The 16,061-nt window shown below is 48.2% G+C and overlaps 1 protein-coding gene across 1 annotated transcript in view; it reads right to left on the bottom strand.

Annotated features, from left to right (window-relative positions):
- LOC123625663 (immunoglobulin lambda-1 light chain-like) overlaps positions 1-8,286 on the bottom strand; it is a 995,149-nt gene extending 986,863 nt beyond the window's left edge. The window contains exons 1-2 of the mRNA XM_045534193.1: positions 8,207-8,286; positions 7,776-8,081 (exon numbers count right to left, since the gene is read on the bottom strand). Coding sequence (XP_045390149.1) covers positions 7,776-8,081; positions 8,207-8,252 — 352 coding nt within the window. The 5' untranslated portion in view covers positions 8,253-8,286. The remainder of the gene's footprint in view (positions 1-7,775; positions 8,082-8,206) is intronic.
- Between the last annotated feature and the right edge of the window lie 7,775 nt (positions 8,287-16,061).

Raw genomic sequence — 16,061 nt, 5'->3', positions numbered from 1 at the left:
GCTCTGTAGTGACTGCAGGGCAGTCCCCCATCGCCCCCTGCTGGTGACAGGCACACACCTCTCCATGGCACAGAGACCTGAGAGCCCAGCTGGCCTCTGCAGCTCCCCAGTCAGTGTCTCTGGTCCTGGTGGAGTGACCCCAACACACTGTGTGTGATCACTGGGGTTTCTCACTCCCAGAAGGAGCCCTGGACTATGAGAGGTGCAATTACATGCGTATATAACTTTTTAAGATGCAGCACCCCCAAAGTACATTCTAGAAAATCCTAAATTATTCTTATGTGCCATCATGGTGGGCACCACATGTGCTAGAACATCTGAGCTGGTTTGACTGGTGTGATTGTTCCATTCAGGTGAACGGTGTAGAATAGAAATGTTCAAGAATTTGGCTCAGTGATATGTTTAACATTCACCAATTCAGAAAACATTTCAAAAGTCACACAATGATTTTGGAATGTTGACACTGACAGACTTGAGTTGTGAATCAATAGTAGCTGGGTAGGCACAGCATGTACCAGTTCATAGCGCAAAACATTTCTTAATTTTATGAAGATTTATCTCCCTACATTTGTGTTTCTCTGTTTATCTGTGCCATATATTTCATACCAGTATCTTGTTTTTGATGAAATACAATTTATTTATATTCTAAATATAATTTCCCTACTTGTAGTTCCTTACTCATATTTTTACAGTTTACTAAGAAGGTAAGTTTGACACTTTAACATCCCTGCAGAAACGTTGACTGCCTTGACAGGTGAATGCAGAGACCATGGCTCCCTCACTGCGTCCCGGATGCAAATCTGCTTTAACTGTGCACATAGTCCCCACACTCCTCCACCCAGAGGCTCTTCCAGTAAATAAGCTGTGACCAGGATCCCCTGCTTCCTGCAGGCCTCTCACTTAAGGCATCCAGACAGATAATTCCCCCTCTGGTCCACCAGGTCACCCCCTGGCTAGAAATCTGGCACTGACTCCCCAGGGCTGTTAGCATGAACCCCACAGTCCTCACCCCTCAGCCCCTTCCTGGTCTGGCCCCGCCCACCCCACAGCCCCCCTGCAGCCCCTCCCCTGGCTCTGGGGCTCCAGCCACGCCCACTGCTCTGTCCTGGGACACCCTGAGCTCCTGCCCCTGCCCTGGCTGCAGCCAGCACCTGCTCTGTCTGTGGGAGAGACGGGCTCCAGCTGGAGGCCAGGGTGGGAGTGACATTTTGAAATGGTCTTATATACGTTATATGCACCATGCACAATTTTATGAATTTTTACTTTATATATAGTGATATTATGTGTTGTCATCTGGATGGATTTCACCCTCTGTTGCACATTTCTTTTACTAGTGGGAATTGGATAGTAATGTTAGTACTTTTTAGTACTTGTAAATTTTTTGTGTTTTGGTTTAAACTTTTGAGAGACTGTCTGGGCATTCTGGGCAAAAATGAGTGAGAGCCCATCAGAGGTGGCTCATGTGGACTCCTGGTCCAGGAGAGCGTGTCACCTGCTCTGGAGCAGAGCACAGAGAGGGTCTCTCCGGGAGGACGGCTCAGAGGAGGGGCCCTTGCTCGGGATGCTGAGTGTGACTAGGAGGTCACTGAGGGAAAATGGGGTTCATAAAGGGAACACAGACTGTGGGGATGCTCAGCCCTTCCCAGAGCAAGGCTCAGAGAGGGGATGGCAGACACTGGTGTGGGGCAGAGGGGGTGGGGTGGGGCTGAGGCATCCAGGGGGACAAGGCCCAGGGCCATGAGGCTGATTCTCCTTCATTTAAGGGGAGATGTTTACCCACAGCTGTGCCTGTCCTCAGTTACCCTAGTAGAGACCCAGCTCTAGGACACGAAATTTAGGAGACCTTGAAGCTCAGACCTGGCAGGAAACATTCCTGGGAGGCTGGAGGGAGATGACAGCAGAGGAAATAGGGAAGGGGTGGAATGGCATGGGCCTCTGAGGTGGGACATGGGGACAGAAGACTGAAGCCCAGGCTGTGGGGGAGGAGGTGACAGTCCAGAGTGCGCAGTGGCGGAGGGTGACTCCAGAGAGTCTGTGATGCTGCAGCTGATGCAGGGGAGGCCACAGGGAAGAACAGGTCTGAGGGCCACAGTAGGGCTGGTTGTGCATTTGTCACCATGGAGTGACAGTGTGGAAAGAGGTCGGCACAATTTGGAGACATTCAGGGCCAAGGAACTCATTTACCTCTTCATAGGAATAATGGGGGTGTCAAAGTAATCATCTGGCAGGGAACTTAGGCTGACTTATTCATTCATTCTTTAAACGAGTATTTAAGGAAGGCTGGCCATGTATTAGGTGCTTGGCATGGAACATGTGTTTGGGGACAGGACCCAGGTCACTGGAGCAGGAAGAGTCAGCACTTGAGTAGAATAAGGATGGCTCCAGAAGACACCCCAGGCCTGAGGACTTCAGATTGACCTAAGAAGAGTTGACTGCTGTGAGTTGAGTCTTCCACCGACCCCTGTCCCTGGCATTGAGCTTGGGTAGACAGGCTGACTCAGTGGCTGCAGGGCCTGTGGGTGCCCAAGGCTCCTAACCCCAGGACACCTCAGGTTTGACCATGCATGGGGTGTGGTTAGTGATGGTAGGCCATGTGAGCACAGAGAGAAGTTACTGCAGTCACGTCCCCGTCCAAGTCCCAGTTCCCAGTGGAAGGAACATCCTCTGCTGAGGCATCAGGGGACACTGACTGGACCTGCTGTGTCCCCTGTGATGACCGAGGGACTGGCATGCTCACGAGCAGGCTCCAGACAGGCCCGGAGACCAGTGTAGCCCTGGGGCTGCAGCGCCCGGCACAGGCAGCGTCGGTAACACGCTGGGTCTGCTGGGCCGGGCCTGGGTGGACGCCTCACTCCGCCCATCCACTGTCTCCGCCAGGAGCTCTGCTCGTGAACAAGCATGTTCTGCTTCACGGAGGGAACAGGCTGAGCGTGGGACTCAACACTGCCCCAGTCTAATGTGGCCTGAAGTCAGTGACTCATGAAGGGCCTCGGACCTTGAGCTGCTCATGTGTGATTAGAAACAGGTTGGCGTATGAAAAGGTTCTCAAAACCATTAGCCATTAGGGAAATGCGATCACGTCTACAGTAGGACACCACTGCAGTCGCGTTAGGGAGGCTCTAAACAAAGTGATGGATACTAACAAGTGTTGATGAGAAGGTGGAGAAATTGGAACTCTCAAGTGGTATTGTGAATGCTACGGGCATTCATAGGTATGAATACTATGGGAATACTATAGGTAAACTGGTGCAGTCCCTTACAAAAGCAATCAAACATTTACTCCAAACGAGTTACTATATCTCCTCAAATTCCACTCCTACCAATCTACCCAAGATAAGTGAACACATATATCCACAGGGAAATTTGAAACTTGTGTACCAGTGTTTACAACAGCACTATTCATAAAATGAAATGGCTTAAGCAACCCAGACGTCCAACAACCGGTGAATAAGTGACCTGTAGAATATCCATACTATGGAATATTATTTGGCAGTAAGAAGGAATGAAGTACTGATTCTACCAAATTACATTTTTATACATAGCATGTCCAGAAAAGCAGACTAATAAATATTTTAATGCACTACTCTCCCAAATTATGTTGAAAAGAAAAATCCAATTTACAACCCAAAGTTATAATAATACTAGCTATTGGACTAATACTAGTTCTTTTCTGGGGTGAAGAAAATATTCTAAATATATATTATGGTGATTGTTGCATGACTCTGTAAACATTAAAAAAATTGAATTGTACACTTTAAATGTGTGAAATTTATGGTATGCAAATTATATCTTAACACCTGTTTTTAAGAAAACAATACGAAAGACAGCAAAGTCTCTGACTTTGGAATGTCAGTGATCCTATAAAACAGGTCTGTGCTCTGAGAGTCAGACCCTCAGGTGTGGACCCTCTAGTGTTGGCCACAGTTGGCCTGCTGGCTGGTGTTTGTCACAGGGAGTCATGAGGGTGATCACAGGGGAGCAACAGCAGGTTTCTGTCTCAGTTCCCCCTGTGTCTGGAGCACTGTGTGAGCACTCAGGCTATAGTCCCATGTTGAACAGTAATAATCAGCCTCGTCCTCAGGCTGGAGGCCCGAGATGGTCAGGGAGGCCGTGTTCCCAGACTTGGAGCCAGAGAAGCGATCAGGGATCCCTGAGGGCCGAGAATTATCAATCATCACAGTTTTGGGGGCACCACGAGAAATCTGCTGGTACCAGCCCACAGCATAAGTTCCAACATTGTTGCTGTTCCCAGTGCAGGAGAGGGTGACCTTCTGCCCCACAGACCCCGACACCGAGGCTCCCTGGGTGAGTCCAGACTGTGCCCAGCACCCTGGAACAGAGCAGGTGGAGACACAGAGGTGAGTCTGGGGTCACTGCCCACCCCATGCTCTCCAAATAAATGGGGAAAGTCAACCCAGGTGTCCCCAAGAAGCTCTTCTGCTGTCCACAGCCCGTCACCTGAGCAGAGAGTGAGGAGGGGGATGAGGAGAGGGGCCCAGGCCATGGTGGAGACTCCTGTGAGCTCTGATTCCTGAGGACCCACAGCTGCCTCAGAGCTGCCCAGGGTCTCTTGTACCCACTTCCCCCACTGGAGGGGCCTGAGGGGCCTTCCATGCAAATTAGTCCCCTCCCCCCTCATGGCCTCCACACCCTGAGCTCTGAGGCTTCTCTGCTCTGAGCCTCCCCAGGGCTGAGATGCAGCAGCCAGTTTGTCCCAGGGGACAGGGGACAGTGAGCACAGGCCCCCAACATGGAGCAGGTGGCTGGTTTCCATCTGGGCAGGCCCACAGCGCCCCCTGCTGCCCCAGAGATGGATTCACTGGGGTCTGGGATGCCCAGCAGGGAACCGTGGGACACACTGGCCTCGCCACCCTCTGGCCTGCTGCCCCCTCCTCAGAGAGAGGGACCTCTCCACCGCCCGCACCTGCTCCACAGGTGCTTCTTCACCTTGGCTCAGCCCTGATTCCAGTGCCGGGGCCTCCTCAGCAGGTGACACTGTGGCCATTTCTTCCACTGTGGATTGTTCCGGAGTCAGCACAGCAGAGCCACATGGGGCAGGACAGACCAGACGAGGGATATTGGTTGGAAAGGTCTAGAATCTTGGGTTTGCTCTCTCTTCTGTCCACAGTACTCCATGACTGGGGGTTTGTCTTTTTGTCTTTCAGTTGTGAGATTTTCTTGTGGGCTTTAGATGTCAGAGCTTTCTCAGAGATGCTGTCGGCACAGGTTGCTTCCATCAGTCGTTGGCTGTTCATCTCTTTGTGCCCTTTGCAGCCCCGTTTTTGAAAATTTCCATCAAGTCAAATTTAAATCTTTTCTTGTATGTTGTGATTTGGTGTCATATCCAATAACCCATTGCAAAATCCATGCTTATTAAGATTTCTTTCTATGTTGTCTCTTAAGTGTTTTATAGTTTTAACTATTGAATTTAGATTTTTAATCCATTTTGAGTTAGTTTTTGTATGTTGCATAAGTTAGGGGTCCATGTTTACTATTTATCGTGTATCTATCCAATGACTTCAGCAGTATTTTCTGAAGACCTGAAAAACCTGTCATGTCATCTTGGACATTCGATGGACTATAGGTGTGTGGATTTATTCCTGAGCTCTCAGTAATGTCCCACTTAATTGCATGGCTGTCCTGATGCCTATTCTACACTGTTTTGATTAATGTAGGTTTTTTGTCAGTTTAGAAAGTGTGAAGTGGAAGTTCTCCAACTTTTTTCTTCTTTTATTGAGACAGTTTTGACTATTTAGGATTCTTCGCAATTCCACATCACTTTTAGGGTCAACTTTTCTATTCATGAAAACAACAGCATCAAGAGGAACAAAACGTGGGGCTTGATAGAGACTGTATTGGATCTGTGGCTTGCTGTTGGGGTACAGTGGACCCTCCTTATCCAGGGCTTCCAAATCCATGGATTCAGAAAACTGCAATAAAAAATATATGGAACAAGTAACAATGCACGATAACACAAATAAAAATACAGCATAACAACTAGTTGCATGCCTTCTACATTGTATTTGGTATTGCAAGTAACCTAGAAATGATGTATGCAGTAGGATGTGCACAGGTTAAATGTAAATACTATGCCATTTTATAAATGACTGGAGCATGTATGGATTTTGTTATTGCAGGTCATCCTGGAAACAATCCTGCATAGATACAGAAGGACAACATGACAATATTCACTGACCCAATCCATGGAAACAAGATGCCTTTCCAATTACTTAAGTGATTTTTAATTTCTTTCACAAATATTTTGTAGTTTTCACTGTGCATGCTTTTTGCTTCCTGGTTAAGTTTATTTCTAAGGATTTCTAATGCTATTTTACATTGAAATTTTCCCTTAATCTCCTATTTAAATTGTGTATTACTCATGTATAGAAACATAACTTAATGTTTCCTGTTTATTTTATATTCTTCAAATCTCACAAATGTATTAATTAACTGTGATATTTAATAAATTGTTTAGGAATATAGGATTCATCATTTGTGGATAGAAATACGCTTACCTTTCTTCCCCCCCAACATCAGAGACTTTTACTTGTTTTCTTGCCTAATTTCTCATTGATTTGACTTTCAATAGAATGTTGAATAGATATGGTGAAAAAAGAGAACATTTTTGTCCTGCTCGTGATTTTAGGGAGACAACTTTCAGTCTTTTACAATTGAAAACAATATAAGCTCTGAGTGTTACCTAAAATTTCTTTACAATATATTTATTATATATAATATATTAAGATATACATATATATATATATATGTAATACGGAAGTTTGCTTCTGTCCCTATTTTATTGTGAAAAATACTTTCTGCATCAATGTAGACGATCAGGTTCCCGCATTAATCATTCTATTAATGTCGTGTGTTATGGAGTTTGACGTTCTTTTCTTGAACCACCTTTGCAATCTTGGACACATCGTGCTTGTTCATAATGCACAATCCTTTTAATATCCTGCTGGATTCAGTTTGCTAGTATATGCTAAGATATTTTTCATCTATATTCATAAAGGCTATTAGTATTAATATTGTTTTTCTTTTAAAGTTTTTGGCTTTGATATCAGATAATGCTCACTTCATAGTATGAGTTAGGATGTGTTCTCATGCGTGCTATTTGTTATAAGAGTTTGAGAATGACTGGATGTTATTCTTTTTTTTTTTTTTTTTTTGAGACAGTCTTGCTCAGTTGCCTGGGCTAGAGTGAGTGCCGTGGCGTCAGCCTAGCTCACAGCAACCTCAAACTCCTGGGCTTAAGAGATCCTCCTGCCTCAGCCTCCCCAGTAGCAGGGACTACAGGCATGCACCACCATGCCTGGCTAATTTTTTTTTCTATATATATTTTTAGTTGGCCGGATAATTTCTATTTTTTAGTAGAGACGGGGTCTCACTATTGCTCAGGCTGGTCTCGAACTCCTGACCTCGAGCGATCCACCTGCCTCGGCCTCCCAGAGTGGTAGGATTACAGGTGTGAGCCACCGCGCCTGGCCTGGATGTTATTCTTTAACTGTTTGTGTTTGTGTTGTGTTTCAGAAACTCTGTTTTAAACTACACATATACCCTGTGGACTGATTATAATTATATTCGATGACCAGCCTTCAAGATATGGAAGGACAAATTGGTATTTTGTCAGCAGACACATACAACTCAAGTGTTCAGTAGCGGCAGGGGAAGAGCTGCACACCCCGATGGGGACAGGCTGAGGGCAGAACCAGGGCAAGGATGCTCTGGGGGTTTCTTGTCTCACTTCCCCATGGTCTGGAGCACTGTGTGACTGTAGCTGCTATCATAAGACTGACAGTAGTAGTCGGCCTCGTCCTCAGACTGCAGCCCAGAGATGGTCAGGGAGGCAGAGTTGGAGGAGCTGTCGATGGAGCCAGAGAACCGATCGGGGACTCCAGAGGGTCTTTCATCATCCAGGTAGATCACAGTGGTGGGGGCACTGCCCGGGCGCTGCTGGTACCAGTGCACATAGCCATCCCCAATGTTGCCACTGCTGCGGGTGCAGGAGATGGTGACCTTCTGCCCTGGAGTCCCCGACACAGAGCTGGGCTGGGTGAGGACAACCTTGGCCAAAGATCCTGCATAGTGGGAGAGACACAGAGAAAAGTGAGAATGGACTACAGTCTGTCAGCAGGGAAAAGGGAGAAGCCATCATCCCAGGTGACATCCAGGAGCCCTCCCTGAATTCCCTGCAGGCAGCCACCTGTGCAGTGGGCCAGGAGGATGAGGAGGAGCGGAGCCCAGGCCATGGTGGGGACACCCCAGGCTCTGCTTCCTGAGCTGACAGCCAGGACTGGGTGCACCACCTCCTCCTTATCTGTCATCCTAATGCTCAAGGTGGGAGGTCTCCATGCAAATTTCTCCCTTTCTTGGGGCTACGCAAGCCCCTCCTTTGACCTCCCACTGGCTCTGGTGGAGGAATGGAGAGACTGTCCCAGGGGGAGGGCTACACCACACAGAGGACGCAGGGACACCTGCAAGTGTGTGGAGGGAGAGGGCTGACTCTATGGGGAGGCCCTGGGGAGCCTGAGCAGGTGCTGAGACCACAGCGCCCTCTGGTGGACGCGGGAGACACGTTGGACTCGGGTAGGGGCTGGTGCTCAGGGCTCCTGCCCTCCCCACCCCGCACTCCTCACAATTGCAGCTGCTGTACCAGGTTCTCGGCTCACCATCCTGTGCTCACTGAACATTTAAACCTCCAAATCTTTCCAGATGGATCAAGGTCCACTACTCTGGTAAAGACATCCTGATTCACTTTGCACCATTACAGGTGATGAATATTTCTAGGAGAATGGGGTGTGCTTGCAGGAAAGAGAGGTGACGGCTCTGCCTTCTCCAGGAGGGACCACATGGAGCAAAGCTGTGAGCACTGCACTGAAAGGAGATCCAACCACGCAGGCAGAGAGAGCCTAGGACCAGAGACCAGATCTCACCATCAGCAACGCCTTGAGAGCAGGAGACCCTGACGAGGCTGGGAGGGGAGGGCCCAGGGGGGCGTCAGGGGAAAATTTCAACAGAGCCCTTCATCAGTGAGTACTATGGAGAAAACATGAAAAGTTAGTAGGCTACATGCGTGTAAAAGTGATTGGAAGAGAGAATTTGCACAGCTGGTAACTGATTAGATCTCTGGGTAAGATGAAGATGAGTCAATATAAATGTATAGTGTCAATTTGTGGCCTAGTTGGGTGTTACTGCTGCTGTCCTAGGAGGTATTATATAGGCCCTGTTTGGGGTACTTTGGCGAGGGTTTGTTTTTCTATTTTGGAAACTAATTCATAGTTAACAGGTACTGAGGCAGATGACAGCATGAAAGCAAAGCTCTGCAGGTACCAGCAGTGGGCTGTGCTGACACAGGCGTGGACTGTGTGGGCGTGACAACTTAGAGGCTGAAGATGAAACTGTTGGAGACCCCACTGTTTACAGGGATAGAAATGTATCAAAACTCATTTTAAGTTTCAGAAAACTGTCATTTATGTATTCAAATACTATGCAAATATTTGTGAAAAATATATTTTAAACTCACCTACTATCCTCTGCTTGGTCACAGGTGGCAAAGTATCATGAGGAGTCAGAAGAGAACCCCACCCCCAAAGCAGGGGTTCACTCTCAACAGTGGCCCCTTTAATCCAGAGGATGGAAAATCCTCTTATTTCTGGTTTGTCACCTGTGATGTTCCCTGGGTTATGGAGTCGGCGTCCTCATTCCACTAGGGCCTTTGAGACAGTTGAAGATTTTTCACAGTCTCCTCCCTCCTGCAACACCTCCTCCCACATTCTCTCTCTGATCTGACCTTCATTTCTCTCTCTGTGACCATCACAGGAAGCCCAAGATCAAGGACATCAAAGGAGAACTTTCCCAATCTTTTCCCCCATTTGGCACATTGTGAAATTTCGGGATGTAGACTCAAGATGATTCAACTCAATTTTTTCAAGTTTTCTTGTATGTTACCTCTGAGTTATGTAGTTGTCTCCCTAGATTATCCCCAGATATTTATATTTTAGTTCTATTTTACTAACCCATTTATTGATGCTCCTTTCCAGAAGTATTTTCCATCACATGTTCACACGTCCATGGGAAATATCAGACATTTATCTTCCACAGAAAGAGTCAGGGATACGTAAGGCGTGCACTCCTCCACTAGAGGAGAGGTAGTCACAAAATTGGTAAATGTCAGAATTTATACCTGGAAAAAAAATGAGAACCTGTGTAAATGTAAAAGCCGCGGTTTAGGATGGAAGAAAAAGTCTCTGCCAGAGGGAATGTGTGGGTGGGATGTTCACTGCAGACGGTCAGTCCCTCCTGCTGTGTGTCTGCCCCACCTCTACCCTGCTTGGATGAGGGAGGAGAGAAATAAGGACACTGGGGAGGACACTTGGTATCCCCCATGACATTGATTCCCGTGGAAGGGGCACCTTCTCTGTGCACGGAGGATGTCCAGTCCCTGTGTCTCCTCCACAGAGCAGAGCCAGCCTCTGCCTTCTGTCCTGGACACAGTCAGTGTGGCACTGAGGTCGCTATGAGAGGAGAAGCAAAGACAGAAAAGAGGAGGAGACGCGTTCAGAGGGGCGGGGAGGAATGTGGTCCTGGCAGGGCTGTGTCTGGGGAACCTGACCAAGGAGAGCGGGCTCCGCCAGGACCCCAGGGGGAGTCAGGACGCTCTTCGTGTGCCTCAGAGTGACAGGTGTGTTAGGGCTGGGAGGAGCTGGTGAATGATCCTGAGGGACAGGAGCTCAGAGGTTTGGGGTCCCCAGGGGAGGCAGAAAAGGCAACATGGGGAGGACCAGGGGAGGGAGGAGCACCCTGGAAGAGAGGAAACCACCATGGGATCTGCACAGAGAGCCCTGCCCTCCAGGGGAGCCTCGGGGACCTGCAGAAGGGGATGGAATGAATGGCTGGGGGTGTGAGGCAGCTACAGGCACAGAAAACCTGTGGGAACATTGACCACTCACAGCACAGTCCGATCTCAGCTCAGTGACCTCTGTGGGATCTCATGCCTGCCACCTGTCACCTACACTGTGACTTCCAATGTGGAAAAGTCCCACACCCTCAGGACAACCTAAACATCCCCTTTCCCTCAAAAGATCCCTGTCCCCACCTGTCCTCCTTGTTCTCAGGTCACTCTGGGCAGGGACCTGACTGTGCTGACTGACTTTGCTGCTGCTGCTCAGGTCTTCACAGTGGGAGCAGGTGGCAGCTCAGGAATTGCACATGGGCTGGGGGTGGGGAGGGTGGTCACCTCATTGGTAGTGGGGACAGGGACCTGCCTCTCAGCTGCACTTGCATTGCTCACAGTGTTGTCATGGGGCATGTATATGACATGAGAATGTCCATGGAGCCCTGTGGGAACACCCAGCACAGCCTCCTGTGCTCCACACTGTTGACAGGGGACACCTGAGTCTGTCCTGTCCTTCTTGGTGGGTGGAGTCACCTCATGCAGATATGGCCCTGCCATGCTCCTCTCCACACCCTGGTGGGACTCTGGCCTGGACAGAGGGTCCGTTTGGGTGGAGAAGTAAGAGATCACCTGAGTCACCCCCACGGGCTGAGGGAAGCCCATGCACCGAGTGTCTCCCTGGGGTGGAGCTGTCCCTCCTGCACGAGAGTCCCACACCCACGGGGTCATCACACCCACTCCCACAAGAGGAGGTTCAGCCTTTTCTTTAGTGAGGACCTAATGGTCTCTCTCTCTCCTCTCTCTCTCTCTCTCTCTCTCTCTCTCTCTCTCTCCCTCCCTCTCTCTCTCTCTGACGCACACCGCCTCCTGCTGGCCACAGACTCACAACCCTCTGCTGATTCGCACTGCACAGCTGAGCCCTCCTGGCAGATGAAGCTGCTTCTGATCCTTTTCCCACCCGGGGAAAGGTAGTGCCGGGTGCTGGAGACTTTGCTCCCCAGGGGCCCTCGTGTGGGGTCACCATGGACTGCAGGAATCCACCGTTCGCCTTCTGCATCCCCAGCCTTGCACTCGCCATCCCCTGCAGGGACACCAGTGACCCCACGGTGGCAGGTCATCGTTTCTACTCTCAGGCTTTCCACACACTCTGCTCACACCTTCATAATGTCCCTCTTTATTTAATTTGTGTCTGTTGACCTTATTTTCAGTGCTCTGGCCCTTCCTGCAGGACCCCTAATTAACACTCCCAATCCTGTCTGGATCACAGACAGACTAATTTGTGTAAATAAATTAACTGTACCATGCAAGAGTCAAAAGTGCCAACCAGCTTGTTTCCCTTCGAAAGATTCTGTGCCCTGAGCAAGGAACAGCTGTCCACATACAGGTGACAAGACTCAGAATGTCCTATAAGCCATGGTGCAGACATCCTGGAGGTGGAACAGAGGTTCCATGGAAGGGCTGCAGCCTCTCACAATGGGGCATAAATGGCTGAAGTTTCCACCACTGATTCTGGCTGTTGCCACAGCAGGGAGAGCCCAGTGACCTCATGGGATGGTCCTCGGGCTCTGACCAAGATGTCACCTAGAATGGGTTAATTTTCTTCTTTCAAGAGAGAGACAGGTCAGCTCCAGAGGCTGTGACTTTAGCACACTTGGATAAGCAGGAAACATTTGAAAATCATCATGAACAGTTTTTCTCATTTCTGACAATTCAGAAACATTGCATGGAAAATTGAGAGTAGAGCCTTCTTGAAACTGAAGATGCTTCCAAGTAGAGTGTGTATATACCCCAGTTATTTAAAATTTTAAAATTGTCATACGATGAGACCCTGAGGAGGCTGAGTTTTTTGTCCCACTTCCCCATCTGCCTGTGTCACTGTGAGAGGCACTGCTGTCCCATATGGCGCAGTAGTAGTCAGCCTCGTCCTCAGGCTGCAGCCCAGAGATGTGCAGGATCCCTGCGTTGGCCGAGGCATCTTTGGAGCCAGAGAAGCAGCTGGGGACCCCGGAGCCCTGGTGCTTAGTTGAGTCTGAGTAGTAGCTCAGGAGGTACCGGGGAGGGCTCCCTGGCTTCTGCTCATGCCAAGATATACCATAGCTGCCAACGCTGAAGCCACTGCTCAGGGTGCAGGTGAGTCTGACCGATGATCCCAGGGATGCAGAGAGGGAGGGCGGCTGGGTCAGCACAGGCTGGGACAGGGAACCTGCAAACACAGACACTCGTGGGTGTTGGGGCAGAATCCAGGGTGAAGTTCTTCATGGGTCTTAGACAAAGGGGCTGACACAGGATGGAAACTGAGACTCAGTTTACATGGCCTGTCCCTACCTGTGCAGTGAGAGAGGAGCACGAGGAGGAGAGGAGCCCAGGCCATGGTAGACACAGCCCCTGGTCCCCACAGTGGGGCTGGGCTGCCCCAGGCCTCCTTTTGTGCCCACCCTCTGCAGAGGAGGGGCTGCTCATGCAAATGTGTTTCCATCCAGGGACTGCCCAGCCCCTCCCTGAGCCCTGGGCTGGAGCTCAGCTCTCCCTGCACACTGAGGAGGAGGGAGCTTTACTTTTCCCCTTGGGGGAGCCCTGGGAGGAAGCACCTGCTGAGACCATACAAAGGGCCCTGCTCAGGGGACTGTGCCAGGCCAGAGAGGACACAGGTGCCGAGTTCCCATCAATGAACACAGGGCACAGCCCAGAGGGCCTTCCTTCTTGCAGTGACTGGTCCTCACTGAGCAGCTGTGTAGGGACCACAGGGCAGTCCCCCAGCGCCCCCTGCTGGTCACAGGCACACACCTCCCCATGGCCCAGAGACCTGAGAGTCCAGCTGGTCTCTGCAGCTCCCCAGTCACTGTCTCTGGTCACACAGCCGTGGGCTGACTCCCTGGTGGAGTGACCCCAACACACTGTGAGTGATCTCTGGGGTTTCTCAATCCCAGAAGGAACCCTGGACTATGAGATGTACAATCATGTGCATATATAGCTTTTTAAGATGCAGCATCCCTAGAGTACATTCCAGAAATTCCTAAATGACTCTCATGAGCCATCATGGTGGCACCACATGTGCTAGAACATCTGAGCTGATTCGAATGGTGTGAATGTGCTATTGGGGGCAACGATATAGAAGAGAAATGTTCAAGGAATTGGCTGAGTGATATGTTTCACATTCACCGATTCAGAAAACATTTCAAAAGTCACACTAGTCTACTAGTTCCTATGTCTGTGATTATTTGGGGATAGTTTTCACCTATATTTTAGTGTTTCTTTCCTTTGTTTTATGTTTTGTTGTTGCTGTAATGTTTTCTCTTTTGTAGTCTATGGGAACAATAATTTCTTGTTTCTTTAACTGACTCATAATTTCATTTTGATAAATGGAGATTTTAAGTAATATGATGTGACAACTCTGGAAATAAGTTCCAGTCCCTGCTGATTTCTGTTGTTGTCCTTCTTCTTCTCCTTCTCTTTTTTCATTATTATTATTATTATTATTATTTGTTGTTATTGCTGTTGATGGTTTATTGTTTCATGGTTTTCTGTCCTAAGACTGTATTCTCTGCACGTGTGGACACTGAAGTCTCAGTTTAAATATACTAATGGTTACTTATTGGACAGAGGTTCCCTTTGGTAACTTAAAGAAATGTATGTCTCAACCTTCCCCAAAGGCTCTCTGCACGTGTTGGGCACGATTTCAAAACTCCGTCAGTTCATAACTCTGCCTTGGCCTCCAATTCATCTTGCAGGGATCTTCAATTTCAGCCAGTGGAGAAAGAGTAGGGGATTCTTAGCTCTCGCCTGAACATAAACATACCCCAGGGCATATAAGTGGCCTTCTGTACCCACAGGAATATGTCAGGGCTTATCAACACCACCTGTGGACATCCCACACCTGGCACTTGTTTTCCTTTAGAAGCATTTTGATCAGCTGTGTGTTTATTCCACCTCACACACTGTCTCAGGCACTCTCAATGTGAACAAATGCCAGCCCTTATTCCACAACACATTGAGGATGGAGCAGCTTAAACCAAACAAGCTCTGAGTCAATGCAAATTCAGAAAAGTGCTCAGAAGGAGGCTTTTCTTAGAGCATCCAGAAAGTTTAAGTAAGGACTGCTTTCTGTGGATAGGGCTTTTTGGGAAACTCCAAGCCTATTATTTTGTTATTCTAATTAATATTATTCTCCTGATTTTCACAGATACAGTGGTTCTGAGGTTGTTAATTTGCAGAACTTCCTTGGATTAGGGGAGAGATGCAAGAAAAACAACAGAGATCTTGTTCTTACAAAGGTCCCCCCTTTTTCTTAAATGGATCTCACATTGTTGCAAACCTTTAATAAATATCAGAGTTCTGAAAAACTGGATTTAGACAATTTTTACTGCTGTTCTTATGACCTTGTATGCTGGAAAACGTTTCCAAAGGGCCCCATTCCACCATTGCATAAGTGTTTCCTGACTACCTGTTTTTGGAAAAAGCAACCCTTTCAGGCTCAGAGCTGTCAAAGCTCACTAACTGGCCATTTAGTTTGCTTTTATTTCTTACATTCTTGTATATCAGCTGTAATCTTCTGTACATTGGGATAAATTTCTCAACCTTGTCCCTCATCCCCCAAATCCAAACACTGAACACTAAAGAAAACCTTCAGAAACAGCCAAAGGACTTAAAGGTTTATTCTCACACCAGCCACAAATTTTTATTCCTTCTCTCTCCATCTATTCAGATTGTGATTTCTATTATATAGCTAGAATTTCCAAATTTCTTAGAAGTAAATAAAATTATTTTAAAGGTGGTCATTTACATAATCCTCCAAGAGGCAGGAGTGAGGTATGTAGCGGGGTCTCAGTGTTTGAATCTGGAAAGGAGAATGTCCCTCCATCCCCCATGTAGTGACAATATAGCAACCAGCACGGGGTGACAGGCTCAGTTATAACATTTCCATCATTCCTACAGATCTGTTGAGTGTATAGGAGCCTGGCCTAGTAGTCTGGTTCCCAGGGAACCCTTGACAGGAATCAGAATGCATATAGTTGTCTTACTGTAAAATTTCTAATGAAAAAAATAATCATTATTTTTGAGAGTTCAGACCACCAATCACTGTTTCTGGGAGCCAGGTGGCAGCCTTGGTAGCAGAGTCAAGAAAACAGTTTTGTCCCACTTCCGCATTCATCTGGATCACTGTGTC

The sequence above is a fragment of the Lemur catta genome, chromosome 21, assembly GCF_020740605.2.
Source record: "Lemur catta isolate mLemCat1 chromosome 21, mLemCat1.pri, whole genome shotgun sequence".
NCBI classification, from domain to species: domain Eukaryota; kingdom Metazoa; phylum Chordata; class Mammalia; order Primates; family Lemuridae; genus Lemur; species Lemur catta.
This window is presented reverse-complemented; position numbering and strand designations above follow the sequence as displayed.